This window comes from Rana temporaria, chromosome 1 (assembly GCF_905171775.1).
Source record: "Rana temporaria chromosome 1, aRanTem1.1, whole genome shotgun sequence".
Taxonomy (NCBI): Eukaryota; Metazoa; Chordata; class Amphibia; order Anura; family Ranidae; genus Rana; species Rana temporaria.
The window spans coordinates 581829161-581848659 of NC_053489.1; the positions used below are offsets into that span (position 1 = coordinate 581829161).

At 43.0% G+C, this 19499-nt stretch overlaps 1 protein-coding gene across 2 annotated transcripts in view; it reads right to left on the reverse strand.

The window, feature by feature from the left end:
• The window catches only part of ATP10D (ATPase phospholipid transporting 10D (putative)), a 142733-nt gene that overhangs the window by 89123 nt on the left and 34111 nt on the right, over positions 1-19499 (reverse strand). For both annotated transcript variants that reach the window (XM_040334987.1, XM_040334982.1), the window contains exons 2-3: positions 6051-6377; positions 2573-2767 (exon numbers count right to left, since the gene is read on the reverse strand). In XM_040334987.1, the coding sequence (XP_040190921.1) occupies positions 2573-2767; positions 6051-6343 (488 nt within the window). In that variant the 5' untranslated portion in view covers positions 6344-6377. The remainder of the gene's footprint in view (positions 1-2572; positions 2768-6050; positions 6378-19499) is intronic.

Sequence of the window (19499 nt, forward strand, 5' to 3'; positions counted from 1 at the left end):
CTGTGTAGTCACCTTCCAGGTAATATTAGTTCTTACTAAAATGTAATGCAATGTTATGTATACTTGTTGAAAATAAAATACTTTGAAAGTAAAATTGGCAATTATTTTATATTTATAAAACACATATGTATTATCAAAAATTATTAATAAAACATTAACAGCGCTGAAGTCACTAAAGTTGACTCATGAGCTGATTGGCTCATAACCTATAAAGTATAATGAAATGTTGAAAACTTTAAGGTCTCAAAAGATAGTCTTTTGCCAAGAATCTCAGTCACTCAGAGCATACAGCTCAATCCAATGTAAATCCATGTAGGTCAGAATATCAGTTCACATACTGGCTCACGTCTTCCGAGGGCATCTGAAGACGTGAGTCAATCACGAAACGCGTCAGGGCGGGGCTACACGACTGTTCTCTTGCACTGGAGCTAGCATCTACCCGGGTCTCACGGAGCAGTGAATTTGGACGTATAAAGCCTTTGAGTGAGCAGATGCAGCACTTTTAGTGACAAGCTTCTTTTTACCTTTTACCGTGTAAGCATATGTGGGTAGCAGGGGTATTATTGTTATAATAAAGGGTTTTACACCATATGCAGTCTCCTTTTGCTTCCCTGCATGGCCGCTGTGCTGCATGTATTATCCAAGGAATATCACTCACACACACACCTAGAGGAGAGCAGCTGAGGATTGATATGCAAATAGGATCTTCCCAACGCTGACAATTATCCACTTCTTGGAGGGGAACAGCTGAGGCTGAGTATACTCAAGGCTGACAAACATCCACTATCTGGTGAGTACAATACCTTAAGGGGAGCACAGTAGTGTGAAGTTTTAAATGTCCCAACAGTTTTGGAATATGCAACCTTAAAATCTCACCTGGGAGGAACAGTATGTGAACTGATAGTCTGACCTACACGGATTTACATTGGATTGAGCTGTATGCTCTGAGTGACTGAGATTCTTGGCAAAAGACTATCTTTTGAGACCTTAACATTTTCAGCATTTCATTATACTTTATAGGTTATGAGCCAATCAGCTCATGAGTCAACTTTAGTGACTTCAGCGCTGTTAATGTTTTATTAATAATTTTTGATAATACATACGTGTTTTATAGTATTTTGTTTTATATACCGTATTTATCAGGGTATAGCGCGCTCCTGCTTATAGCGCGCACCCCTAAAGTTGCCCGAATTCCTGTGGAAAAAAGTTTTTTTGTACTTACAGTTTTGGTGTCTTGCGCAGCGTCCATCGGCGACCTCGTCGAGTCCGGCGTCCGTCTGCGGCTTCGGGTATCCTCTTCGTCGGGGTCCGGCGTCCTTCTGCGGCGTCCTCGCGTCCTCCTCGCTCGTTTCCCCTGCCGAGTTTGAATACTGCGCCGACATATACCGAGCGCAGTACACTTGTGTATCGTCGGGCAGGCTCGGCAACTCTCGCGCTGACGTCCTGCACGTGACCGCGAGAGGAGCCGAGACTGCCCGAAGATACACGAGTGTAATGCGCTCGGTATATGCCGGCGCAGTATTCAAACTCGGCACGGGAAAGCGGGTATCGACGTATACCGCGCACCCACTATTTTGCCCTGATTTTCAGGGCAAAATAGTGCGCGGTATACGCCAATAAATACGGTAATAGCTGCTATTTACCTTCTAAAAAATTCTACCTATACCATTGTGCGCTAATTATTTTATATTGTGTAAAGAAACCCATCGTCGTGAACTTTTTTTTTTTTTTTTCAGATTTATACTTTTGTTGGACAGCTGTAAAGCTTTGACCACAGTTAGGCCCCTTTCACACTGGGGCGGTTTGTAGACACCTGCAAACCGACCTGAAACAGCGGCTGCTGTGGTGCGCCAGCAGGACCGCTACTAAAGTTCTGCTAGCCGCATCTTTGGAGCGGTGTGTTTACCGCTCCTTCCAATTGAAAGCAATGGGAAACCGCAGCTATACCACCGGCAATGCACCTCTGCAGAGGCGCATTGCCGGAGTTAACACTTTTTCGGTTGCTAGCATGGGGCAAAACCGCACTGCTAGTGGCCGGATACCGCCGCAATTCCAACGGTAAAAACAGCAGTGCTTTACCGCCACCACACCTCCCTCCGCAGTGTGAAAGGGGCCTTAGGTTCCTTTCATACAGGGCGGATTCTGTTCTGATCAGCCAGGGATATGCTCACAAATCTCCCTGCAGAGCAGAGCAGGTGGAGGACACATTCTGAGGTTTCTGCACAGTGGACACAGACAAAGCCCGATCTGCTCTATGAAGGGCTGGGAGTAAACAGACTGCTGTTCATTTACACCCGACTACCTCCAATCCAATTTGCCTAAACAGAAGAGAAAAGATCCATTTTTTTTTTTTGTAATGGACCAATTCGGCCCAGAGGTAGGCAGGTGTAAATGAACGCAAATCTGTTTACACCCGCCTGTCCATAGGAATGCAGGGAACTTCTGATCAGATCCACCAGAAAGACCAACAAGTGGATATAATCGAATTGCACGTGTGAAAGGGCCATTATTATTTGAAGGGAAATATTCCACTATCGGGTGCAAAACAATGCAGAAACTGCAATCAACCTACCTACAGTACACCTGAGTCAACAAATGGTTGATGACCTTGTCCAGCTTATATTTTCGGTAGTCTTCCAGTCCATCTTTGATCGCAATAATAGTGAGGACGGCCAGCAAGGGGAGCATAGTGATCTCCTTCTGGAACGCTTCCACCAGCGGGACCCAGTTCAAGAAGACCAGAAAGAGGAAGTACAAATTGGCTGCTCTAAAAAAGAAAAAAAAAAAAAAATTGGGAACATTCCATTTTCTCACAGGTCAGCTAAAATACGGTACTGCAAATCATGACAATCAAACTTATGAAATAAATGAAGGTACCTAAGAAGATGCTTGCATTCACATTTCCAAGGCAGCAGGTGTCTCTTGGCACAACAAAAAAGTAGAACAAAAGACATTTTTTGTACAAAGTGGAAACGGATTAGAACACCTGTCGGATTTTTATTGCTGTGTCCCCATCAGGCTGGATTCACACCTATGCAGTTTTAGTGCTTTTTGCATATTTGCACTACAGTCCATCTAACATGGTTTCCCATGGAACACGTTCTGTAGTGCAAATCTGCAAAATGCAAGGGGTTTTACCTTTAGTTCTAAACACTGACAATGGCTATTGAAACAGGCAGCATTCAAATTCTGGCATAGAAATGCAACACTTAAAGTGGATGTAAACCCGATTCCTGAAATTTGAGCTGGGCAAATATATCTGCAGTGTTTTCTTATCTCTCTTCAAAGAGCCAAGTCCCATAGCTCTCTCCTGAACCGTTCCTCTGTTATCAGCCTGATAACTCCTGACAAATTATTGGACACATCAGATAAAAGCAGCCAGAAATTTCTGTCAGGGGAGGTTGCTATAAACAGATTAGCAGGGAGCTGGCCCTGTTACAAAACACCTCCGAGTCTCTGCCTATGATGAGAGGGGGTGTGTGCGCCTTTCCTCCAATCAGCAACTTTAGCCATCTTGGCTGTATGCCCAGACATCACACTCTGTGTTAAAGAGGAAGAGAAAATCTAACACGATCTGAACTTTCTAAACAGTATATAAGAATGAAGACAGCAGATATACATGTAAAACCTATGTAGGGAGATTTGGTTCATCCCTGTGCATCATCTGAGGTTGTTCACTTCATTGGGTGTATGGAGGGTTTACATCCACTTTAACCACTTCCATACCAGTCACTTCCCCACTTCCTGCCCAGGACAATTTTTAGCTTTCAATGCTGTCGCACTTTGAATGACCATTGCGCAGTCATGCTACACTGTACCCAAACTAAATTTGTTTCATTTTCTGCTCGCAAAAATAGCTTTCTTTTGGTGGTATTTGATCACCTCTGCGTTTTTTTGTTTTTGCGCTATAAATAAAAAAAGACAGACAATAAAAAAAAAAAAACACTGATGGGCACTGATGGGCAGCATGGATGAGGAGCTACTGACAGGCATTCCTGAATCGCACTGATTGCCACTTTGATGGGGCACTGACAGGCATTACCGATAGGGCATCGACAGACATTTATTAGGGGACAGGCTGGCAGGTGTAGGCACCGATTGGCACCTTTTGATGGGGGCTGTGCTGATAATAAAAAGTGCCGATTATCAGCACCGCCCCCCCCCCCCCTCTGACAGGGAGACACCGATTGGCTCTCCTTATCAGCGTGAACCGAGGAAAGTCATTTACCGGCACTTCCTGGTTCACACGATGATCAGCTGTGATTGGACACAGCTGATCACGTGGTAAGAGGCTTCATACCACGATTGGAGTAGCTGTGTGTCAGACTGAGACACAGCACCTCCGATCGCCACGCTGCGGGCATGCGTCGGCTGTGATATCCTGATCACGTCATATGACGTCCGGTCAGGATATCACAACCACTTTGCCGCCGTCATTCTCCCATATGGCGGGCGGCAAGTGGTTAAAGTGGTTCTAAAGGCAGAAGGTCTTTTACATAAAGTTGTTGTAAAACCTAAGGCTGGGTTCACATCTATGCAAATTGGATGTGGGTTTCTCCACATCCAATTCGCATAGCAGAAGAATGTGACCGGCTCTCTACGGTTCACATATCTCCAGGGCGGCTGCAGGGTGCCCTGCTCAGAAACATGGTGCGTCTTTGGCTCTGTTTCAAGACCGAATTCAGGCAAAGATTCTGCCCCGATTGGTCCCTGAACCGGAGAACAGATACACACAGCGTTCCTGTGTGATCCGCAGCCTTACATATACCCATTGAAGTGACTGGCCTTAAATGATACACAGATGAAAAAAAATCCTCCTACATTAGTTGTACCCGTTTAGCTCCAGTCTTTCCTTCTCTACATCTGTTTAAAGTGCTGAATTTAAAAGCTTTCCTGACAGTTCAGAAAAAAATGGGAAGGAGAGCTGAAGTCACACTCTGCAGAGCTCAGTGACAAGAGCTCCAAGAGCTGATTGGAGAGAAGGGGACACACCCCCCTCCACTCAGCACACAGGAACAGAGTTGAGGCTGTCAACCAGCTGTAGATGCCTCCCCTGTCACCATTTTTCTCTTGGTGTCAGGAAAATTGTTCAGCAGCGATTCATGCTTAGTGCGCCTTATTGAGACAAGTACACACTAAAGAGGGGCTATGCTTTGTTCATGTTTCATGTCTGAGGTTTACCAGCACTTAAAGGCATTCTAATAACCTTGTGTGCAGCTCCCCCTCCAAAGCCCTTCTTATTCTTGCCTGAGCACCAATCTGAAACCAACGCTGTGCCTGAGAGCAGATTCTCTTTTCTCATTGGCTCAGACACAGCAGCATAAGCCATTGGCCAGTAAGGAGGGAGTGGAATACCAGACTAAGTCATGTTCTGTGTGTGTGTCTTATGGCCACACAAAGGCGGCTCAAGAGCGTGTAGCACTAGTGCCCCTATAGCAAGTGGCTTGCTATGGTGGCACTCTAAAGGAGAAAGGGGTCAGGAGCACCTAGGGGGAACCCAGAAAAGGATGTGGGCTTCCCTGTGCAAAGCCATTGCACAGAGCAGGTAAATATTACTAAATACAACATTTTAGTTTTTATTTTTAAATAACAAACCACCACTTTCCCTTTATAATCACTTTAATTATCTTGACTAGACGCCTGAAGCGAAAAGATGCTTTAAATTTTTTTGAGATGTTTACATTATACGATGTATCCAGATTTGTCATTCTATCTGGCAATGCAAATCCCGCAGCTAAACAAGTGTTAACTAGAATTCTGGCTTTCTTCCAAACCGACTGCTGGAATTTCCAAAATGGATTGTATGAAGAGGCTCAGCCAGCAGAAGGTGACAATGACATTAGAAAGGTGCGGGCACCAAGTTTTTTACACGTAGTATAATGCTTTCCATATACTGTATAAAGAATGGCATGAAATATTAGTGCAGTTGTGACAATGACTAACCAAATCATGGTATATGAAGCAGAAGAAAGAATGAAAAAAAAATACAGGAATACACAGGAACTTCACCCGCAGTGACCGCTGAACACACAGGCTGTGCAGGAACGTACCTGTGAAACTGTTCAAATAGGTTCCGTGGTATGAAGTTCAGTAGAGTGTAGTTAGTGGTCCGTATCTTGTTGTTCTTGTAGCCTTTAGTTAGCCGGTCATACTCATCCTTGAACTGGTCCAGGTATGGGACAACCACCCTATGTTTAGAAGTGCCGCTCCCCGTGTCGGTAGTTCTGCAGAATTTCAGGTACGATCGCGTTGCTGAGGCACTCCTTTGGGTTTCGTTGCTGCTGCCGTCTGTCTGTGCCACTTCCTGCCATCTGTGACGAGCCCACTGGAGGGGTCTGGCCATATCGATCAAACTTGTGGTGAAAGTCTTCTTTAGTCTAACAAGAGAAAAGGTTGAAAGATTGTTTGCAAAGGCTGTATATGGTCTACTATAGTTACATAACATTGTGTAGACTGGAGCACTGGCCTGGAAGGGCTGAGAGGGAAGACCACCCTGGGCCCTTAAAGAGGATCTTCACTGCATCCGAGCACCACAAACCAAAAACACTATTTAATACATTTTTAATATTTAAAGCAAAGTCCCCCACTTTATCTATGCTTTATTTTGTTCAGAAATCACTTTGAAAAACACCCCCTTGCATTTCTGTCTGTGGCCATCTTAAGTAAGGGCAAATGATTCATGTAGCATTTATTATCTGGAAACCATCTGCCTTTAGCTCAGGCATGCATGCAGGAGGATGTGCTTAGCTGAGAAAACCACCCTCCTCTTCTACCTTCCTGAAGACTCCTGGGATGTATGGCATCATTTGACTAGGCAAGAAACCGGGAAGTAACTGAAGAAATGTTAAAAAATAAAGAAAAAAGGTTTATAACAAGTAAATAAGATATGCTTTCCTATTTACTAATGCTAGCAGCACGAAGATTAAAAATAATCAATCAATGTTGATTGGGAAACTGAAGTTCCTCTTTAAGGTCTCATTCACACAAGGCGGATCCGTTGCCACAGAGTCCGCCAGCTCAGCGGGAGATCTCTCCGTTGATCTCTGCTGAGCCGGCGGATGACAGGTCTCTCTCTGCTCACTGAGCGGAGAGGGGCTCGTCGAGCGCCACTGATTCCTATGGAGAGATCAGACAAAAACGGACAGCATGTCGATTTTCATCAGATCTCACCCGATCCGATCTGCCAGGACAGATGGCGAACATATCGTCATACGTCTGATTTTAGCGGATCGGATGTCAGCAAACATGGTAACCGCTGACATCCGTCGATTCATAGACTTACATGGAATGCCCGTTCAGGTCCGCAGAAAAAAAAAAAAAAAACTGACAGGCGGACCTGAACGATCCCCCCATGTGAAAGGGGCATAAGGCCATGGGCCACGTTTGTGTGGGCACCACAGTCCATTTACTTGAATGGGCTGCAATGCCTGCTTTTCATGCTGTAAAATGGTTTCTGACCCATTTTGAAAACAGCGGCCAGGAAACCACATGTTGCTTATGCAGTTTGCACAATGAGATGTCACCGAGGTTCCCACAAACGTGCTGCGTTTTGAGATGTGTTTCATTAAGCATAAATATCAGTCCAGCGTGTTTTTAAAAAGCAGCATGTTTTGTCTGTGAGCGCGGAAACAGGTGCTACTCCAGCACCCGCAATAATGTGAACCAGGCCTTAAGCAAAACTAAACTCACCGATATAATGGCTTCCAAAAAAAAGATACATTTAAGGCACGCTGTGAATCATCACTGTCCCAGTTGCTTGTGTTATCTACTGAACGGTCAAACTATTAAATGACTGGTGTCATAACTGATCACCTGTGCAGCATCTTGATAACTACAGATCAAACAGAGGCCAAGATGGCAGCTCCCTTGGCGGTAAAGGAGAGGAGGTTTAGTTCCACTATACTACCTAGGAACCCATCAACCAAATGCTAAGCATGAGCCCAGGCGTGTTCGCAGCTAGCACGTGCAGAGCCCGCCAGAAAGTCGGCACTGAACAGCGCTAAACGCAGGCAGTGAGATATTCCTCGATCACTGCAGCCACGCATCGGGAAAATGGCTCACTGCCTGCGATTAGCGCTGTGCACGTGCTATTTGCGAACACGCCTGAGCTCATCATTACTAAAACGCCACACCCGGTCACATCAATTAGAGCAGGAGGGAAGGGAACTAGGAGGTAAATTAGCTTTCTAGCAGCAAAGAAACCCCATGTTAGTGAGGAAGCACAAAACAAAAATAAAGTCATACATTTTAAAAGTGGTTAAAAAAAAAAAAATACCCAAATCCATCTCACGAGTCAGAAATCTTAAAACGGATGCAAAGCTTTTCTTTATTGGGCGCAGGTCTTTTTAAAAAGGTGCCACTGCCTGTACAGTATTGCAAATGCTTTATTAAAGTTCCTCTCCTGAAATCTTGTAATATACCACTCCTGCTCTGTGAATAAAATTCATTAAAAACATAGTTAAATTATCTTTTTGAATTTCCCTGTATGTCTAAAGGCACACATTGAAATTCTGATGCCCCGTACACAAGATTGGTTTTCCTGTTGGAAAAAGTCTGATGGGAGCTTTTGGTCGGGAATCCCGACCGTGTGTATGCTCCAATAGAAAAACTGCTGGAAAAAAGATAGGAGAGCAGGATCTCTTTTTTCCAGTCAGGAAAAAAAAAATGATCAAAATTCGTGTGTACAAATCCCAATGCGCAAAATTCCGACGCATGCTCGGAAGCATAGAACTTAATTTTGTCGTTCGTCTTAGTTTTTTACATCACCGCATTCTTGGCAGTCAAAAGTTCACTGAACTTTTTTTTCCAAACAGCTCGTGTATACGGGGCATAACATTTCTCCACCTAAGGTACATGAATCTGGGGTGCACACTGTGAGCGGAGGGGCGCTCCGACCATACGGGCACTATGTTCTCAGTGGAGCCAAGTTGGGAGGTGGAGCCCAAAATTAGTCCTCCATCAGGTAAGTAGGCAGATCCATGGCCAATGGTTATAGAATCTGCCCAATGCTAATTACAAGGAGGGAATAGACCTGTTAGGGAACTGGTGTTTCAGCTTTCCCATTGGGCTTCATCCACTGTCAACATCACTTGTTGCTATGAGGTGGTCGGCTGTGAAGTGGAGCCCTTTATGGACACTGGGACATATGCGCGTGTGTGTCTCTCTCTCTCTCTATATCTATATCTATATATATATAGAGAGACACACACAGGTTACAACATTTTACTTCACATATAAAAAATGTAATATATATATATATATATATATATATCACATGTTGATCCTGAGTATTCCCCCCCTTCTCCTCGTGTTATACCTTCCTGTTCTATCAATGATATTTTATATATATATATATATATATATATATATATATATATATATATATATATATACACACACACACAAAAAAATTGTTTTTCTGTTCCCATTGTGGTTTTAAACTCTTATGCCGTGTACACACAATCGGATTTTCCAATGAAAAAATTTTTTTTTAGTAGTTTTATCAGGGGTTGCGTACCACCCTGTTAAACATTTGTAATTCATTCCGGCAGTTCTAATATCTACGGCAGAAGTATGGGTTAATTTAATTTTTTTTCCTATGGTGGTTTTATCCCTTTGTGACCCCAATTGCCTTTCCCATTTTTTTTTATGGTGGAATATCCAGTTTGTCCATAGTTAACAATAGTTTATATAGCCTTGATATACTACTTTTTGTACTATCCACTTTACATAAAAGTTCCAACGGGGTAAGCTCTTCTCCTGATCTAATTGGTTGAGGTAGTTTCTTGACAAAATGGGACAACTGGGTATACCGCTATTCTTTTATCACCATTGGGTCATCCTTGTGCTTTAACTCTTGAAGTGATAGGATTTCCCCTTGTTTTATTATCTCTCTTAACTGTGCTTTATCCTTTTTTATCCAATTTCCTCCAATTCTCTTTTTCCCCGGTGGCAAATGTGTGCATTTAATAGATGCATTTAAGGTGCCATTACCAATTATTGGCGCCCAAGCATGTTCAACGAGGGCAGCACATTCCAGCATAGCATGGGAAATGTACATATGGTCCAACACATGGTGTGAACCAGCCCTTACAACCAGGAGAGGGGGCAGAGGTGGCCAACATGCCACCTGCTACACAGCGTACAGAGACAGGCACTCTGCCTGTCTCTGTACACAAACTTACAAGTTGGACCTTGTTACCTCCAGTTTGGCCATCTATGAACTAGAAATAGTTATTTTTGAATCTGGTGCAGTAAAAGTGGCACTAGTAAAAAAAAACTACCTACCAAAATGGGCGGCAAGTATTTTGGAATCTGGCGCAAACCATTTTAAAGGGCCAAACCGCCAGAAAAGTGTTAATGCTTTTTGAATTCCAGCAGTGTGTTACAAATCTTTTTATGCTTTTAATTTGTGTGCAAAACATACACACAGAGCTGGTATTGTAATGGCAGAATTCTCTGCTCTATAAGGAATGTTGCACTACGGAGTGTGGAGAAAGTTCCAGTTACGGTATATGAAAGTTTTTCAGACAACTGGTGAAGGAAATAACTAAAAGCATGACCCCCTTTATTATCCCACGCATTCATCAAATGTTACAATGATTAGGATAAACCAATGAAACAAAACATGACCATTCCCATAGCTTATTGGAGCATATCTACTAAAGATCCCATGAAAGACGGGAAGCCATCTTATCACATGCTTTACATTACAGAAGTACGCCTGCCATACGTGGACATTTTATAGGGAAAGCCAAGCCCATCAACCAGCTTGCTTCTGCTTTAACCATTTCAGCCCTGAAAGGTTTACCTCCTTCATGACCAGGCCATTTTTTGTAAAACGGCACTGCGTTACTTTAGCTGACAATTGCGTGGCTGTGTGACGATGTACCCAAATACATTTTATGTCCTTTTTTTGACACAAATAGAGCTTTCGTTTGGAGGTATTTGATCATCTCTGTGTTTATTGTTTGCACTATGAACAAAAAAATAAAAAACAATATTTTTTTTTAATTTTCTGCTATAACACCCACCCAATATTTTTTATTTTATTTTTAAATCAAATGTCATCGGTTTAAGGCCAATATGTATTCTGCTACATATTTTTTTGGAAACAAAAAAAAAAACCAATAAGCATATATTGATTGGTTTGCGCAAAAAAGTTATAACATCTACAAACTATGGGATTTCTTATGGATTATGGACAAGTAATGGCAGCGATTAGCAACTTGTAGCAGGACTGCAACATTGCAGCGGACAAATCAGACACTAAGGGCCCTTTCATACGGGGCGGATTAGTAATGATCCGCCTCCGTGTGTCCGTAAGCTCAGCGGGGATCGCTCTGTATATCCCCGCTGAAGCAGCGGCTGACAGGGCGGTCCCCGCACACTGTGCAGGGACCGCCCTGTCTTTTCTCCATTCTGCCCTATGGGGGGGATCGGATGAACACGGACTGTGTGTCCATGTTCATCAGATCCACAGACAGAAGAAAAAAACCAGGACATTCTTCTGTCTGCAAAATCGGATCTTTACAGAGGCGGGAGTCATCGGATGTTTATCCGCCGACACCCGCAATCACATAGGGACCAATGTATGTCTCTTTTTCATCCGCAAACGGATGGATGAAAAAGCGGACATACGGTCCGCACGTCTGAAAGGGCCCTTAGTGACACTTCTGACACTTTTTGGGGACCAGTGACACCAACAAAGTGATCAGTGCTAAAAATATGCACCGTCACTGTACTAATAACACTGACAGGAAAGGGGTTAACATCGGGGCAATCAAAAGGGTTAAATGTGTCACCAAGGTCTGCTTTCTAACTGTGTGGGGGTGCATGCACTGTAAGAAGAGAGATCTGTATTCCTGCTCATCAGGATCTGTCTTCCCCAGTCAGAAAGGCGATTGTTTACATAGGCAGACTGCTGTTCTGTCTGCCTCGGGAAGAGGCTACTCCCTTAATTTGGGCTGTCTATGCAGTTGGAGTGCAGTTCAAAATACATCCAACTGCATTCAGTGTGAAAGGGCCCTAGGGCAGCCCATACATTTTTTTTATTCAAACAACATGAAAAAAAAAAAAAAAAAACACACACACACACACACACACACACACACACAACCACAACAATTCGAGCGCAGAGATACTTCCCCACCGAATACACCAATCAGCATTGCCACCTATAGCCTTCAAAGCTGATCCAAGTGGGGAAAATCCAACTGGACAGTTGTACAGAATTTAAATCGGTAGATTGACTTCTGTACAACCACAGTGCGCATACATGGATTGAAATTGGGCCAATCTCTGCTGAACCGACCAAATTTAGTTCCATGTAACGCTTCTAAGCTTGCCTTCTCACATACAATGCAGGGTTTAAAGCCCTGATGCCAATGGACTGCCCACACCCTGGGACTTTGGGCAGAAGAGAACAGTGCTGGTGCCTGCTGGACCAAGGTATAGGATTTTTTTTGAACATTCGCAGAATTGTATGTGATGATCGCTGCTGGACGCACACAAAGTGAAGAGGGAATCTCGGATTCCTGCCCCTACAATTTGCACTGACCTAAATCACCTATTTAGTCTAAAGCCCCATACACACGGTCACACTTTTTGCCAACAAACTTCAAAATCTGCAAGTTTTCAAATTTGTCCGACCATGTGTACGCTCCATCGGACCAACTTTTTCGGGTTTCATCCGACAAAAAGTTGGGTCTGCATACGGACCAACTTTTCGGCAACAAAAGTCTGATGGTGCTTTGTCTGACCGTGTGTACAGCAAGCCATCTGACTTTTGTACAAAGTGCAAATACGCATGCTCAGAACCAATGTTAAAATCAACCAACAATAGCAGAAGTTAACCAAAGGGTGGCGGTAAAGAGCAGAAAAACCACGTGATGTTGGCTAATTTTTAGAAAAGTTTGCAGAAAAGTCTGAGCGTGTGTATGCTATGGGTGTGACCGGACAAATCACTTCGGACAAAGATCCAAGGGAACGTTTGTTGGATGTCTGACCGTGTGTACGAGGCTTTACAGACCAAAAGGGAGAACATAGGAAGTTAATGGTTTGAAGCTCCACTCCGGGCTTGCCATTACATCTAGGAATTTCCTGCAAATCTTGTTCCTCCTCTTATTTCAAACATGATTAGGAGTTAAAGTAGAACTATATTCAAAATGTTTTTTTTCATATTGGATAGAGCAAATCTGTCAGATTTTTTTTCCCACCATCTGTGTGTCATTGGGGAGATTTCCCTTTACTTTCTGTCCTATAGCCTAAAGCCTCCATACACACGATCAGAATTTCATACAAAAAAAATAAAAATACAACTTTTGAAGCTATCGTATGATAATCTGATCCTTAGTACCCAGCTTTCGCGCACATTTATTTTTTTAAAGGGACAAACCGTAAAAATAAATAAATCTAGCACGATAAAACAATAAAAATGTGCATCACTTCCGAATTTGTATTCTGTCCTATGAGAATTTTCGTACTTTAGCAACCTATTTGTTTTCAATATGGAAACTTGCATACAAAAACCCCCCCAAAAAAAAGAAAGGGTGATCAATCGTCCGATAATCTCGTTGTGTGTACTAGGCTTTGACCTCTCTCATCTACTGCCAAGAGTCCAGACAACTGTCACACGACGCAGCCGTCATCACGGCCTGCAATTGTCACTTTCGATTTCTCAACTATCTACACTTATTTTTAGTATAGAGCTTAGTTTTGCCGAGTATGTTTCTATTTGTCAGGATTTACGGATACCCGATACTATAGATTGTCCTTGCCCTTCAGCTCTGACCTAAAGAAAAACTATTTTTAAAAAAATATAATATTTTTTTTTTTTAGACCATGTAATTTGAGGACAAAACCAAAACAATCTATTACAAAACGGAACCAAATCAGGAAGGCCTTTGCACTAAATAGTCGATGGAAGACCTAAAAGGAGATTGTACAGTGCCTTGAAAAAAGTATTCATACCTCTTATAATTTTTCACAATGTTGTCATATTACAACCAAGAATGTAAATATTGAGATTCAGAAAGAGATACGACGGCGTATCTCTGAGTTCCGACAGTCGTATCTATGCGACCGATTCATAGAATCAGGTTACGCATAGATATCCCTAAAATCCGACAGGTGTAAGTGTCTTACACCGTCGTATCTTAAGCTGCAATTCCAGGCCGGCCGCTAGGTTGCGCTTCCGTATTTTTACGCGACGAATATGCAAATGAGTTACGCAGATTCAGAAACGAACGACCGCCCGGCGCTTTTTTTTTTACGACTTTAGCTTTCGGCTTTTTCCGGCGTATAGTTACCCCCTGGGTCTATGAGGCACAGCCAATGTTAAGTATGGCCGTCATTCCCGCGACAAAATTTGAATTTTTTACAACGTTTGCGTAAGTCGTTCGCGAATACGGATGGACGCAATTCGCGTAAACGTTGAAAGCATGATGAATTGCCAACATCATTTGGAGCATGCGCACTGGGATTCAGTCGCGGCCGGCGCATGCGCAGTTCATTCGGCGCGGGGACGCGCATCATTTAAATGATACACGCCCCCTACCAGCCGAATTTGAATTCCGCCGGGCGATTTACGCTACGCCGCCGCAACTTTACAGGCAAGTGCTTTGTGAATAAAGCACTTGCCTGAAAAACTTGCGGCGGCGTAACGTAAATAAGATATGTTACGCCAGCAGAAAGATCCGCTGATCTTTCTGAATCTGGCCCGTAGTTTATTGGAATTTTATGTGATAGGCCAACACAAAGAGGCAGGAAAATTATAAATGGTTTTCCAAATAAATATGTGAAAAGTGTGAGTTAGTGCATTTGTATTCAGACCCCTTACGAAAATCCAGTGGAACCAATTACCTTCAGAAGTCACCTAATTAGTCCACCTGTGTGTAATTTAGTCTCTGTATAAATACAGCTGTTCTATGAAGTCCTCAAAAGGTTTGTTAGAGAAACTTAGTGAACAAACAGCACCATGAAGACCAAGGAACACACCAGACAGGTCAGGGATAAAGTTCTGGAGAAGTTTAAAAGTAGGGTTCGGCTTTAAAAACAAATATCCCAAGCTTTGAACATCTCACAGAGCACTGTTCAATCCATCATCCAAAAATGGAAAGAGTATGGCACAACTGCAAACCTACCAAGACATGGCCGTCCACCTAAACTGACAGGTCAGGCCAAGGAGAGCATTAATCAGAGAAGCAGTCAAGAGGCCCATGGTAACTCTGGAAGAGCTGCAGAGATGCACAGCTCAGGTGGGAGAATCTGTCCACAGGACAACTATTAGGTATGCACTCCACAAATCTGGCCTTTATGGAAGAGTGGCAAGAACAAAGCCATTGTTGAAAGAAAGCCATAAGAAGTCCCATTTGCAGTTTGCAAGAAGCCATGTGGGGGACGCAGCAAACATGTGGAAGAAGGTGCTCTGGTCAGATGAGACCAAAATTGAACTTTTTGGCCTAAAAGCAAAATGTTATGTGTGGCAGAAAACCAACACTGCACATCACCCTGAACACACTATACCCACTGTGAAACATGGTGGCGACGGCATCATATTGTGTGGATGCTTTTCTTTAGCAGGGACAGGGAAGCTGGTCAGAGTTGATGGGAAGATGGATGGAGCCAAATACAGGGAAATCTTAGAAGTAAACCTGCTAGTCTGCAAAAGACTTGCAAAGACTGGGGCAGAGGTTCACCTTCCAGCAGGACAACGACCCTAAACATACAGCCAGAGCTACAATGGCATGGTTTAGATCAAAGCATATTCATGTATTAGAATGGCCCAGTCAAAGTCCAGACCTAAATCCAATTGAGAATCTGTGGCAAGACTTGAAAATCGCTGTTCACAGATGCTCTTCATCCAATCTGACTGAGCATGAGCATTTCTGCAAAGAAGAATGGGCAAAATAGTCACTCTTTAGATGTGCAAAGCTGGTAGAGACATCTTCAAAAAGACTTGCAGCTTTAACCGCATTGAAAGTATTGGCTCAGGGGGGGCTAAAAATAAATAAATAAATGCACGCCACACTTTTCACATATTTATTTGAAAACAAGTTTGAACACCATTTATTATTTTCCTTTCACAATAATGTGCCACATTGGGGGTTATTTACGAAAGGTAACTCCACTTTGTACTACATGTGCACTTGGAAGTGCAGTCACTGTAGATCTGAGGGGAAGCTCTGAAATTAGGGGAAGCTCTGCTGATTTTATCACCTAATCATGTGCAAGCAAAAATGCTGTTTTTTATTTTCCTTGCATGTCCCCCTCAGATCTACAGCGACTGCACTTCCAAGTGCACTTGTAGTGCAAAGTCGATTTGCCTTTAGTAAAAAAAAAACATTGTGTTGGTCCATCACATAAAATCCCAATAAAATACATTTACGTTTTTGGATGCAACATGAGAAAATATCAAGGGGCATGAATACTTTTTCAAGGCACTGTATAGTGTATGCTCAATAAGGGCACATCTAGGACAACTTACCAGCAACAGGATCGCTAAAAAGTTAGGGCCAGATTCCCATAGAACTGCAGCGGCGTAACGTATCGTAGATACGTTACACCGCCGCAAGTTTTCATCGCAAGTGCCTGATTCACAAAGCACTTGCGATGCTTTGCGTGCCGTGACGTCATTTTTTCGAACGGCGACGTGCGTAGCGTACTTCCGTATTTCCCGGACGTGTTACGCAAACGACGTTAAATTTTAAATTTCGACCCGGGAACGACGGCCATACTTTAGTCAGCAATACGATTGCTGACTAAAGTTAGGGCACCCAAAACGACGACTAAATTTGCGACGGGAAACTAGACTAGCAGCGACGTAGCAAACGCGAAAATCCGTCGGGGATCCGTCGTAACTGCTAATTTGCATACCCGACGCTGGTTTACGACGCAAACTCCACCCATCGGCGGCCGCGGTATTGCATCCTAAGATCCGACAGTGTAAAACAATTACACCTGTCGGATCTTATGGATATCTATGCGTAACCGATTCTATGAATCAGTCGCATAGATAGAAACAGAGATACGACGGCGTATCAGGAGAAACGCCGTCGTATCTCTTTGGTGAATCTGGCCCTTAAACACTGAGCTGCTTCTACAGCGTCACTCCCCCGCAGATATAAATGCTAGATTGTCACTTGGCAGCAACAATACAATAAGCTAGGGGCCAGTTCACATTTGTGCGTTTTACATACATTTTAGATGCCTTACTACTGAACTCTATTTTTTGCTATGCTAAATGCTGAGCACATTTTTGTTTGTAGATGAAGCAGTGTGTATGGCCCCATTGATCACTATATAGTGCGGCTGGTCAAAAAAAAAAAAAAAAAAAAGTACGCATTTAAACAATTCTGTAAAAAAAAAACAAAAAAAAAAAAAAACAAACAAACAAACATCCCCTGTACATTGTCAATAGGACTGTAGGAATTCAGCCATCTTTTCTATTTTCTCACGTGGTGCTATTCCCTCCCGGATCAGTGTGAACCTCCATGTGTCTAATTAAAGCCATTGTTTGTTCTACACGGCTGGGGTGTTAATTACTCGGCTCTGAGATCGACGTCTGGGGAAACGCTTACCGATCAAACAAACAGGAATGCTGCAAGGCCAGCACCATGTGCATGAGCAAGATGTAGCAATATTAAGATCTTGTATACAAAATATCTACTGCAAGTACACAGAGTTTCTAGTTACTGCAAATGTCTAAGCATTTAGAAGAAACTACTTGAATGTTCTACAGCTGCAGAACACAAAACAGGAAGCTGTCAATGCCACAGATTACCTAGAAAGGAAATGATTTTACACTGAATTTAGGAGTCCATAGGCTTTATTAATCTTTAGGCCCCATTCACACACATTGGTTCTGCGCCAAAACCGCACAGAAAAACACATTCATTTTGAATGGGCCTGCCTCCGCTCCAAAGAAGCTCATATACCAAAAATTCGGTACTGAGCCAGGCGTGTTTAGCGACACTTTTTTTTTGCTGCAACAGTCGTGGCAAAAATGGCACAGTGTTTGGTGTGCCATTAAAAAACGTTTATGGTACGACAAGTATGTTGCACGTTTTGATACAATTCTGTAATCGTGGGCACAAACCAGAAATTCTGTCCACGATTCCAATACATTAAAGTGTGAATGCGGCCTTAAAATAGAAATACAGCTAAAACTTTTAGCCTCGCAGTCAGCTGATGTCAGAGAGCTCTACACTCTGGAAGCAGAGGGAGGCTGGTGCTAAATATTATTATTTCGGGGGGCGTCAAACTAACAAGCCCCCCCACAGGGGAAGGCGGATGGGAAGGCAGCAAGCACAGCGGGAGAGAAATGGACCTTACCTTAGGAGGGGGAGAGCCGGGGCCTTTGCTTCTCCAAAAAAAAAAAAAAAAAAAAAAACTCAGATGGGGCACACATACGGTCAGAATATCTGATGAAAAAATTCCATCAGACTTTTTTCATCGGAAATTCTGATCATGTGTACAAGGCATTAGTCGTGCATTCTACAAATCTGGCCTTTATGGAAGAGTGGCAAGAAGAAAGTCATTGCTGAAAGAAAGCCATAGGAAGTCTTGCTTGCAGTTTGCGAGAAGCCATGTGGGGGACCAGGTGCTCTGGTCAGATGAGACCAAAATTTAACTTTTTGGCCTAAAAGCAAAACGCCATGTGTGGTGAAAAATACAGGGAAATCTAAGAAGAAAACCTGTTATGCTGCGTACACATGGGTCAGAATTTTGGACAAGAAAAGTTCGATGTTAGCTTTTGGTCAGAAATTCTGACCATGTGTAGGCCCCATCAGACTTTTTCTGTTGGAATTTCTGACAGCAAATATTTGAGAGCTGGTTTTCAAATTTTCCAACGGGAAAAGTTCTTGTCGGAAATTCTGATCGTCTGTGTGCAATTCCGACGCGCAAAAAAAAAAAAACATGCATGCTCAGAATCATGTCGAAGCATGCTCAAAAGCATTGAACTTCATTTTTTCTCAGCTCGCCATAGTGTTGTACATCACCGCGTTCTTGACGGTCGGAATTTTGTGTGACCGTGTGTATGCAACACAAGTTTGAGCCAAAATTCCTTCGGGAAAAAATCAACTTTTTTGGGCAGAATTTCCGATCGTCTGTACGCGGCATTAGTCTGCAAAAGACTGGAGGTTAATCTTACAGCAGGACTATTACCCTAAACATACAGCCAGAGCTACAATGGAATGGTTTAGATTAAAGCATATTCATGTGTTAGAATGGCTCAGCCAAAGTCCAGACTTAAATCCAATTGAGAATCTGTGGCAAGACTTGAAAATGACCGTTTACAGAAGCTCTCCATCTAATCTGACAGAACTTGAGCTATTTTGCAAAGAAGAATGGGTAAAAATGTCACTCTCTAGATGTGCAAAGCTGGTAAAGACATCCCCATAAAGATTTGCAGCTGTAATTGAAGCGAAAGGTGCTTCTACAAAATAATCATTTTCCTTCCACTTCACAATTATGTGGCACTTTGTTTTTGGTTGTAA